This window comes from Gymnoscopelus braueri, assembly GCF_963280865.1.
Source record: "Gymnoscopelus braueri genome assembly, chromosome: 10".
NCBI classification, from domain to species: Eukaryota; Metazoa; Chordata; class Actinopteri; order Myctophiformes; family Myctophidae; genus Gymnoscopelus; species Gymnoscopelus braueri.
The window spans coordinates 16275624-16287128 of record NC_137611.1 but is presented as its reverse complement, the minus strand read 5'-3'; the positions used below and the strand labels follow the sequence as shown (position 1 = coordinate 16287128).

At 39.6% G+C, this 11505-nt stretch overlaps 1 protein-coding gene across 5 annotated transcripts; it reads right to left on the bottom strand.

The window, feature by feature from the left end:
- Positions 1-11361, bottom strand: ltb4r2b (leukotriene B4 receptor 2b). 5 transcript variants are annotated; one of them, XM_080440474.1, is made up of 6 exons: positions 11241-11349; positions 7433-7575; positions 5296-5887; positions 4552-4752; positions 3454-3497; positions 1-1059 (listed from the first exon to the last, which is right to left on the bottom strand). In XM_080440474.1, exons 3-6 carry the CDS (start codon positions 5866-5868, stop codon positions 774-776), a joined length of 1104 nt encoding a protein of 367 aa, XP_080296600.1. In that variant the 5' UTR covers positions 5869-5887; positions 7433-7575; positions 11241-11349; the 3' UTR covers positions 1-773. The 5 variants fall into 5 exon arrangements, with proteins under 5 accessions (XP_080296600.1, XP_080296599.1, XP_080296597.1 ...); XM_080440473.1 differs by lacking the exon at positions 11241-11349 and adding an exon at positions 11037-11232; XM_080440471.1 differs by lacking the exon at positions 7433-7575 and having other exon boundaries at positions 11241-11361.
- Positions 11362-11505: the final 144 nt, after the last annotated feature.

Genomic DNA, 11505 nt, shown 5'->3' with positions numbered 1-11505 from the left:
TGGCATTTATCTTTTAATATAAAAGTGTAAAAAATAAACCAATTCAGTCTGGACATGAATTATATGTATAATTGTAGTTTAACTACTGTATGAACACAAGACATTTACATTTTCAATGTAGAACAAAATTGCTGCATTTACAGCATAGTGGAGTTTGTCTCTAATAAATACAAAATTGCAGAGCTTCATTTAGTGGTAGCGGGTAACTTTCTGAATTTTAACTTTTCCCAGGGTATGACATACATTTACTCTATCCATTTATCAACTATCCAGTTACTGTCATGTTGAGACGGTAATTCAAATTGTTATCCTTGGTCTTGAACTAACTATTCTAACTTGAGTGTTACTGAAATTAACAGTATGTCCACATACAGTATTTATACTTTATTCAATGTGTGTACAGCTGTGATGGCTTCTCCAGTATGGCCATGCCAGATTAATGTCTATTTTAATTAGTTTTTGTTTTTCTCTGCAGATAGTGCTCCAATAGGCTCAAGTAAAGTGTGACCAATATCTCTATATACAAATATTATGTATTTCAATAGTGAACAGCGTTGTGCCTAGAATACAGCCTAGACATACTATAGACACTTTTGATGGGTATATTATACACTATTTACAACGCAACTATGTAAACGCCACAATGGTGCTCTGATTTAAAGGTAATCTTAAAATTCAGGCTCAGCTAGGCTGACAATGCTTGGCTTTAACCAGCGTCTCATGCTCCACGTCATTTCACTCGACAGAGTGCTCTGGTAGGGTCACAAAGGTTCTTATTGTGTTAGGTTGTTCTGCACAGCATTGGCGCCGTTGCTTACAGTTGCAGTAGACTCTGCATTTGTAAGTCCCATACTGTTGTCTGCTGCACTACTATGAGCACCCTTTTTAGTCCCTGTGATGTCCATTGATGTGCCCTCAAAGAGGCGAGCCATGAATTCCAAGCCGTTCTGCCTGATATAGGACTTCCCGGCGAACATATAAAGGACGGGGTTGGCACAGCTACTGATGAAGGCCAAAGCTGAGGTCACGGCACGACTGGACTTCCAAATGTGATCCAACCTGAAGGGAGAGAGAATGAAAAGGACAGTCAGGCTATGTCACTAGTACTGTATGTCTCCTTACACATCCCTGACAACTGAGTGATATTACCTTACTGAGTGATACGTGATAACTCCTGACCCAGAATAATTGAACAACCTTATCTGTTGAAAAAACAATACCCTTGATTCATTTACTTTTAATCTCCTTTAACGATTAACTTTGGCATCCCTACTGTGGGCATGTAAGCCTAAATATGTTTCTAAATATGAACCTCAGTTTCCCCTATGGGGGTGAACAATTGTGAAAAGAGCAGATCTACAAGCTGCTGTTTGGTCAATAACAGGAGTCTTCTCATCTCTCCAGCTCTTTAATAAACAGAGAATAAATGTGCAGGTTGTGTTGCAAAATTGGCAATCAGGAGAGAGTACCCATTTATCAGCTTAATTTTTATAGTTCCAGTTCTAATTTTGGCTGCTCATTTCTTTGTGTCATCACTTCCAATTTCACTTGTTTAATCTGTATCCTGTCTGAGTTCACTTATCCTGATTGGATAAAATTGGTATCCTGACCTGAAAATGCATTTTCTGTTTAATAAAGAGCTGGAGAGACATGGAGACTGCTGTCCTGAACAAACACTACAGTAGCAATGAGTAATCAGAATATAGAGCTATTTAACACTTATTTGAACCAAAGAAAATCACTTACACTGCCTTTAATTAGCCTACTTTCTTTAATCTCTGCAAATTCACATACTGTTAACTGTTAAGTGCCTTATATTGTATTTTAGTGTACAAAATGTGCTACCTACATGCATATGAATCATTGAAGTTGTATTCTGTGTGAATTGTGAAGTGGCCCTTTTGACAGTTTACAGCCAATAGGACATATCCAATTGTTGCTCTATAAATCCCTCAATAGAGCGTGCCAAAAATCCTGAAGGGGGCGTCAACAAGTGTCTTTTGGTAGCGGCGGACATCTTTGAGGGGTAAAAACCAGGTTGACTTAAAGGGCAAGACCACTTTGGTAGAGGTTTGGGTTGTGTAGTTACCTTGCCATGATGTAACTCCAAAGGTGGTCAAGAAATAAAAAATCACACCCTGTGTGAAGTGGGCGGTGTCTTGCTAGCTAATCACAATACTGAATGGAGTCAACCAATCATGTACAAAAGATAAATACATTTATTGAAACACTCTTTATGATGGACGAAACCATAACTTGAAAAAAACCAAAGTTTGGTTTTTTTCAAGTTATGGTTGCTTATATAGGGCTATGCACATGTGTCATGTGACACTGGCCAATCACAGTCCTGAATAGACTGTGATTGGCCAATCACAGCGCAGGATAATTGTACACATTTCCTGGGCCCAGATCACAGCGCAGGAAAATGTACATTTCTCCAAATCTCACTTATAGGGGCGGTTTCACCGCCCAAAAATAATTGCTGCATTGATTAGAAATTGATAATTCAAAATATGCTCCCCATTGACTTACATTGTACGGTAAAACGGCTCTCAAAGTCGCTCTTTTAGCATGTAAACGAATGTAAACAAAGTCGATTCAGACAATATAGAACATCACCAAACCCAGTACTGTTTTTTTTTAATAAAGATTTTAACTTACTGTTGATTTAGCTATTTTTATTAGAAAGAAAACCTGGACTGGATCGGCGGATCCGGATCCGGATCTTCAAAGAGTAAAATCATCAGGAAGTTGACATTTTTATAAAAAAAATAAACAGTACTGGGTTTGGTGATGTTCTATAATCTATATTGTCTGAATCAGCTTAGTTCGTGTTCGTTTATGGGCTAAAAGAGTGACGTTGAGAGCTGTTTCAGTGTACAATGTAAGTCAATGGGGAGAATATTTTTAATTATCAATTTCTAATTAATGGAGCAATTATTTTTCATTTCTTGTCCACCTTTGGAGTTACATCATGGCACGGTAACTACACAAACCAAACCTCTACCAAAGTGGTCTTGCCCTTTAACATTGCCCAATGCCACGCCCAATGCCACGCCCCCCGTGGTGACGACACGTTGGCACGCTCTATAGACCATATTCACACGGCGGCCATATTGGAATTTAACATTGAAAGTGCCACCCCGTTGCCGTGGAAACGGGGGTGGCACTTCATTGACTTAATAGCAACATGGCCGCCGTGTGAATATGGTCTATGGGAGCTCTTTAATGTTTGTCAGTTTGTATTTCTGGTATGCAATATGCCTTCTGAATCAGAATATATTTCATGCTTGAAGAAAAGTTATACTTTATAGTCAAAGATTTGAATTCATTTTGGTTAAATACTAACTAAATATGCAGAAACATACAAGACATATGAAATTAACTTTCATGTGTAAATGTGAAAGTTCAGTTTCTCATGACAATAAAGTGTAGGACACAACTGATACTCACTTTTCTCTTACTGCTGAGTGCTCATTGAACCACTCTGCTGCCACCTATAGGACAGAAGCAGACAATATTCATTCAGATGACCAGATGTTTTTGATTTTGTGCCTTGCTTCCAGACCCACATGAACCCCAAGCTGGCCTTTAAAGGGCAAGACCACTTTGGTAGAGGTTTGGGTTGTGTAGTTACCTTGCCATGATGTAACTCCAAAGGTGGGCAAGAAATAAAAAAATATTGCTCCATTGATTAGAAATTGATAATTCTAAATATGCTTATTATTGACTTACATTGTACGGTAAAACAGCTCTAAAAGTCACTCTTTTAGCACAAAAACGAACGCAAACAAAGTTGATTCAGACAATATAGAACATCACCAAACCCAGTACTGTTTTATTTTTTTATAAAAATGTCAACTTCCTGTTGATTTTGCCATTTTTAATAAGTAGAAAACCCGGACTGGATCGGCGGATCCGGATCCAGATCTTCAAATAGTAAAATCAACAGGAAGTTGACATTTTTATTAAAAAAACAAACAGTACTGGGTTTGGTGATGCTCTATATTGTCTGAATCAGCTATGTTTGGGTTCATTTATGTGCTAAAAGAGTGACTTTGAGAGCTGTTTTACCGTACAATGTAAGTCAATGAGGAGCATATTTTGAATTATCAATTTCTAATCAATGGAGCAATTATTTTTGATTTCTTGCCCACCTTTGGAGTTACATCATGGCAAGGTAACTACACAACCCAAACCTCTACTAAAGTGGTCTTACCCTTTAAGGTTAACCAACTATTATGACATGCCCTATTCTGGGCATGTCATAGTAGGCCAACATTCGGCGAAGAGATTTGGTGTAGAGGGGGGGAAAAAGGAGGGGACCGAGTACAGACTGGGGGCCCCATGGCCAATGAAGTATATAAGTGGTTAATTGTGACAGTACCTACAGTACCACCCCTTCAACTTTTCCCTGTCAGCTTTGTCTTTAAGTCAGTAAAAAGAAACACACACACACACACACACACACACACACACACACACACACACACACACACACACACACACACGTGATGTACGGTATGATACAACAAGCATACAACCACACACCTGCACCATGTTGATCACGTGATAGGGCAGCCAAAATACGCCAAACGTCACCACGATGGCCAGGATGAGGTTCTCACTGCGAACCTTGCGACGGAACTTGGTCTGCCTCAGACGTCGTAGAATCAGGATGTAGCTGGTCACTATGAGCGTGTATGGAAGTATGAACCCAGACACAGTCTCAAAGGCGTATTGGAACCTCACCTGTGTGCACAGGTAAAACAGGATAAAAACGTGTTATCCTCACTCCAAATAATTGCTTTGTGAATAGTTTGGCTTCTCCAAACAAGACTGGATCTGTCTTTTAGTCATAAACCTCAAGAGCATGAAAAGACACGAGAGAGAAACATGCACATCACAAATGTTTTCTATCACAAGTGATGGCACGTTTAATGCTTTATGGGTTAAAATATGTTGTGGTGATGAGACATGCCCACTTGATCATTTCAAGGAATCCTACCAGATATAACTGCTTCCACTCTCAAACTTCACAAAAATGAGATGCTCTCCCTAATTTGATGCCGCATGGAATAGTTTCATGACTTCCTGTGTATGGCTTTAAAAAAACTAACTGAAATAGTCGAACTGCAAGCTCACAAGGTGTCGCATCGTGACATGTTGTGAGCTAGAAGAGCTGCTATTTAATGTCTAATTCTCTGTAATCTCATTTTCCTCTCCGTTCTACCTACCACCCCCTGGCAGCCCCCACTTTGAAAACCTGTGTCCAAGGCCCCACTATGCACTTACATATGTAGGTTTAGAGTGATTGAAGGCGCACACCAGCCTGGTTTTGTTCCTCTCATCCACATCCTCTCTCACATCCCGAAACACCAGGGCGGGGATGGACATGAACGTGACCAGCACCCACAGCCCACAGATCACCCTCATCACGATTCTTTTGCTGGCGAGGACGGGCAATTTACTTGGCCACACAATGGCCACCAGCCTGTGCAGGCTCATCACTGTGATGATAAAGATGGAGGCGTACATGTTGGCGTTGCAGAGGTAGAACAGGCCTTTGCACATGGCGTCGCCAAAGACCCACGACTGCTTGGCCAGGTAGATGATGAAGAAGATGGTGAGGGCCATGAGGAAGCCGTCCGCGCACGCGAGGTTGAGGATGAGGATGGTGGTGATGGAGCGCCGACGCGCGCGCGCCAGGATGCTCCAGATGATGAAGAGGTTGCCAGGGACCCCCAGGAGGAAGACCAAGCCGAGGATGAGGGCACCCAAGGCCGTTGTGAAGTCATTGCTCACCAGGCTATCGTCCTCCGGATTTGTGCCGTTGACGAGTGGTAGGGGAGGATTTGGATTGTTCATGTTAAAATGGCATCCGGTTCTGGGGAAGGGAGACAAATGACAGTTAAATGTGGACCAGAAACAGATTCTCTACAGCCAAATAGCAAGTTTCCTACACTTTTGCATGACACTCTTAAAAATGTCCTGGAATCTAGGAGTTTTAGAGGCAGAGCACTGGAAGTTTGCCATCCTTTTAACTTAATGCAATTAGTTGATGAGCAAGCAAAACTCCCTAGATTAACATTAAGTTGTACTTGATGAGTATCATTAACTTCTAAGCCAGTAGTTCCCAAACGTTTTTGTGCCAAGGACCCCCAAAATCATATGTATTTGACCACAGACCCGCATCTGAAAATGTTTTGTGCCAGGGACCTGATTTGTGTTAAAAAACACTTTCAAGATTTTTAAAAAACATTCAAAAATAGCAGATGTACAAGCTTGTACATCTGCTATTTTTGAGAACCACTGTTCTAAATCCTAAGAGTTTTCTGAAAAACCTATATGTTGCTATATATATAGCTAAAATCTAAAATGACACCGATGCTTTCCCGGTTTTAATGGGTTATTCTGCATGCAACTGTGTAATGTATATCAGCGATATATACAGTACAACAGTGTAACAATTGTGGGTACATGTGTATGTTATAGGCCAATTTTTTTTAATAACAGATCTACAAGCTCACAATCTCTCAACACAGTGTCACATCCGAAATGATGTGAGGCACCTTGCTGATCATAGTCCTGCTGCCTTAACACTATTTCTGTGATCCTACTGTAGCCCCTAGGCCTAGAGGGTAGCAGAGTACAGGGTGACGTCCTGACTGACATCCTGAGTGAGACGCATATTTAAGAGGGTTCTGAACAGAACAGGCTAACACTTCGATAATCTGTGGGTCTTCACAACACTGCCGGTAGCGTGTTGTTGAGAGGGGGGTGTTTGAGTGCTGACCTGTTAACTCTCGAGGGCCTGTTGTTTGTTTTTGTTTTGTATCCTCGCTTTTACTGTTGCATTATTTTGTATGGTCTACAACAAAGAAATGTTTTTATATTGCCAGTTCTGTGCCACTGTGTACTGTTGTCGTGCCTGTCCATTGTTTGGGGTGTGGCTTCTTCAGCTACATGTACAAGGCATTTAAACTGGAGAAATGTGAGTATATGTATACGTGCAGGGTTGATATAATATATCAACCCTGCACATATAGGCAACATACTCACATTTCTCCAGTACCTACCGCACATAATTGTTTCTGTGTAACACTGTGTTTAACTTACATGTATGATGTCATTGCTCTAACAGATACAGGCGGAGACAGGGGGACACATGCTATCGTGCCATGTGTATAATATGAACTGACAAATGTGCTTTGTCGTTGATTGTAGGTCCATGTGGGACAAGCGGCACCTTAAGGACCGCTGTTCCTTTCCCTTCTTTATTTGATTTGTTTGATTACTTTTTGTACCAGTCTTCCCTTCTATTTGATGCACTCTTAAACACTTTTAAACCATTTTCTATATACAAATAAATACAAGTACCATTTTTGTAAAGCTTTTCTATAATAAAATAATTGCTATTTTTGTACCCTACATTGTGGTCCGTCTTGCATTTATTTGCGGGGTAACACTACAATGAGTGTGCAATAGGGGGAAAAAACGAGATGTATAACAGGAGTTCTTCAAGACATGGTCAGGAAATGGAGGAGGAACATCAGAGATAGATACAGTATAATTCTAGAAAAAGAGAAGGAAGCACAAAATATATTTTCCAGCTTTTGACCAGAGAGTACTGACTGGGGCATTTTGGGGTCATGGAGTGGAATTAAGTCAGTGCTTCTTTCGCAAATATATGTACACTATTAAAAGCTTTTCTTTCTACGTTGTTGGCATGCTCACTAAACAGATAGATCCCTTAGAAAAGATCATCAGATAAAGGTCCCCTCATTAAACCTGAATAAATTCTAAATCAGGTTATGGTGCCTTCTGTCATTATGGTCCTACTAATGGAGCTCTACCACTTGAATTAAGCAGACTCAAAACATACAGTACAAGCTGTTTAGCTAGGTTCAAAGTGTGTTGTTATCTTATCCTTTTGTTAAATCGCATACGTTTTTTTATCTTAGGTTTGTATTATCTTATTATCTTATTTTGTGTTTATATGTAATAATGTCTATGTTCCTATCTTATGTGTTTGGCATGTTTACTCTGCTTATTTTAGTTTTTATTTTGAAGCGCATACGCCTGTCGTATGAAATGTTTTGTATAAATAAATTTGACTTGGGTATTCTTTCAACCGTAGCTCATCACCGCATTATGATTTTGATACGCAGCTAGTAAACCAATTTGTTCATTAATCTCAGGAAGTTTTTTTCATCATCATAATCATCATCCTCATCATCATCATCTGACCCATGGGAGAGGAGTCGAGATAGATGCTGATGATTCTTCTCATTAACTCCATGTTGTGTAACAATACCCCATGAGCAATTACACAGAGCATTTACAGAGATCCGGCCTTGATGTTAAACGAGCACTTCACCCATTTTCAACCATATCTTCATATAATTGGTCCTCACTAATGCTCATTATGAGATGGCATAATTTCCGTCTAATCAGTCTGGGTCTCATCGGTGGGCTATGGACAGTTCAGAAACTTGCCTACCAGTGACAGCATCGGTTGGGATTCCAAGCTTAATAGAGACTACAGCCTTTCTCTTTCTGGAACGTAACTGAAATAGAAGCCATTGTTCTTCAATCATCAATACATATATATATATATTTTTTTTTTAAATCTTGTTTGAAATTACCAAACCTACCTACTAATGATGTCACTGGTAGGCAGGTTCCTGAACCGTCCACAGACCTCCTCTGAGACACAGAGTGAGTAGATATGGTGCCATCTTACAATGAGCATTAGTAAGGACCAGTTATATGAAGATACAAATACTTGATTGAATCAGGCCACACCTTCTTTAAACAATGGTCGGACCTTCACCATTCAGTAAGCCTGTTAATATACTACATTTCACTGAGATTTATCTAGATTTGTTTTTCAGTTTAATGGCCCCAATCAAGTTAGCTGAGATTTTAATCCCTTTCTTCTTCTTTTTTCAGACTTTGCTATCTGATTTAGTGCGTCCCCATAGCCTCGCCACAAACCTAGAAGTGTCTAAAATCCGGTTGATCTCTATAGGAGCTTACTCCAAGCAGTTATGTTAGCCTGAGACTTCATGACTGAACTTCAATACTGAATTTGTATCAACTCTGTCATCCTATTATCTATATAATTATTATAATTCTTACTGTACTAAAAATAAATGATGAAAGACACATAGACATATAATCAAAATACTGTTTCAGTAAATAATATGAAAGCTGTGATAGATGATATGATTATGATATAGGCTGGAGCTATATGACAGTGACAGCTACAGCTCTGGGTACAAAGCTGACATTACTGTTTGAGCAAAAGAATGTACCAGAATCTTCACATAACTAGAAAGGCATCATTCGTTTCTAGATGGTTATAGTTTTGACTTTACACGGTTACCTTAGACTCTATATACATTACTGTCCCCAGGGGGGAATTCCTTTCCACTGTAAAGGCACACAATAGCAGCAAAACAACCGTAATATGTAGACCTCCAAACATTCACACTGAGCCACAGTATATTGGCAAGGTTCTAAGGAGACATGATAAAACACGTCAAGTATTAGAAGTGCGCTCTGTCATAAAGAAACAAAACATATTACGACACAGCCATCCATTCAATGAATGTAAAAGGAATTTTCCATTCCATGTCGTCTCCCCCTCTGTGTCTCTTTCTCAATCATTACTTAAAGAAAAATAAATGCATTGCGCCATAAAGTGCTGTGACGTTTCGGCCTCACGTGCCCTTCATCAGGCTCGTTCTGATGAAGGGCATGTGAGCCCTTTAGGGTGCAATAAATGCATTTTTCTTTAAAGCAGCACTATGTAACTTTCCTCTTCTACCCAGATTCCTGCGCAAGTGCTGACATTTTTGCCATTGAGCTAATAGATCCTGCCTGCTTGCTCGGGGGATGAATTGAATCTTGACCATCAGGTCAACATTTGTGTCAGATCCTGTGTCTAGGTGAGACATGACCTTTGACACAATCAAAATGCCTCGATAGAAGAGCAGGGAGACAAAACACAACCACCCCAATTGTACAATTAACATACTCTACCATACAGATTGGACAAAATTACATTATATTCATTAAAAACAAGTTACATACTGAGGCTTTCATCAGTGTGCGAGCGTTTTTTTATTTATTTTAATTTAGTTTAGTCTATTACTTTTCGCTCAGGGTGTGCATGTGCACGTAGCTTTCTTTTGATCTTTCTCAATCTTTCTCAAAGTTTTGAACTTTCCACAAGGACCAAAGAGGATATAACCTTTCAAATAACCTCTCAAACTAGTTTGCTCCATTACCATGAAAGCAAATTCCTTGGGTGAGAAAACTACATTAGTTCCTCATGTCATATATCCTGACTGTGCCATTTCCAAAGTCCACTGTTTATTTCCCAGGATGCCTTTACATAAGAGTGAATCAGTAAACATACTGTAATGAGTCAAAGCAGAGCTGGATTAACATTAAGAAAGCACAGCCTCAGATTGCGCAAGCTCACCAAAATGTAGTCAAAAGAAAAGCTTTGTATCCCCAAAATAACGTGTTAGTACTGATGAATATATTTTGTTTTCGTTTGTCAATCAAATAATTGATAACTTAAAGCAATGGACAGTGAAAGTGAAAGTCTTAACTAAGCTAATCCAATGTGACCAATACATTTAAGTAAAACAAAACATGAAAGCCACCAATGTAAGAGTTTTGAGTTGTTTTCCTCTTTGCAGAAGCTATATAAAATACCATTGCAATGCCTGAATGAGCCTTAATTACAAAAGCAGAAATAGAAAAAGAGCAACCTGCAACTAAAACACCAAGTTATGAGTGGAACATCATACTTAGTGCTTCATGTAAGTACACAAAGTAAAAAATGACAGGGTTATATGCATGTCTGGAAAATACAAAAAACGATGTCATTTACACTGTAACCCACAAAGTATCAGCAATATCATCATATCCTTTCTCAAAGATAAGAAATGTAGGTCAAGTAAATACAAGCAGCAACTTTCAAGAGAAGGATGTAGTGAAGAAGATCATTACCTCACCTTTGTCAAGCAGCTGAGTATGCGATGAATGTCTGATAGCTCTGTTTGTGCCCTCACTAACAATCTACAGTATATGTGTTAAATCTGAGTCTTAAATATCCAACCGCCTCTCCAGTCTAAACATTCTATTCTCGTCCTACTGTTTATTCCGTTCTTCTCACAGTTTTCTTAGGCCCAAGTTTTTATGAGAGTATGTTTACTTACCCAAACAGTGTGCAGTAAAGTGAGTAACGTGCTGCTGCCCCACAGGCTGCAACATGCTGTGAATGGAGAGGTGTGCCTGTCCTTATGTTCCACCTCTCCCCTCCTTGAGTCTCTCTCTCTCTCTCTCTCTCTCTCTCTCTCTCTCTCTCTCTCTCTCTCTCTCTCTCTCTCTCTCTCTCTCTGTTTACTTCAAGTCTTATTCTCCATCTCTCTCTCTATTCTCCATCCTCCTCTCTCTTCTCTCTTTTCCTCTCACACTCTCTAT

Excerpts from the sequence above, each read along its gene's own strand:
- ltb4r2b (XM_080440471.1), bottom strand. The coding sequence starts at position 5,868 with ATGAACAATCCAAATCCTCCCCTACCACTCGTCAACGGCACAAATCCG. Across the intron at positions 3,498-4,551 it reads ACGTGATCAACATGGTGCAG|GTGGCAGCAGAGTGGTTCAA; the intron begins GTGTGTGGTTGT and ends TCTGTCCTATAG. Across the intron at positions 1,060-3,453 it reads CACTCAGCAGTAAGAGAAAA|GTTGGATCACATTTGGAAGT; the intron begins GTGAGTATCAGT and ends CTCTCCCTTCAG.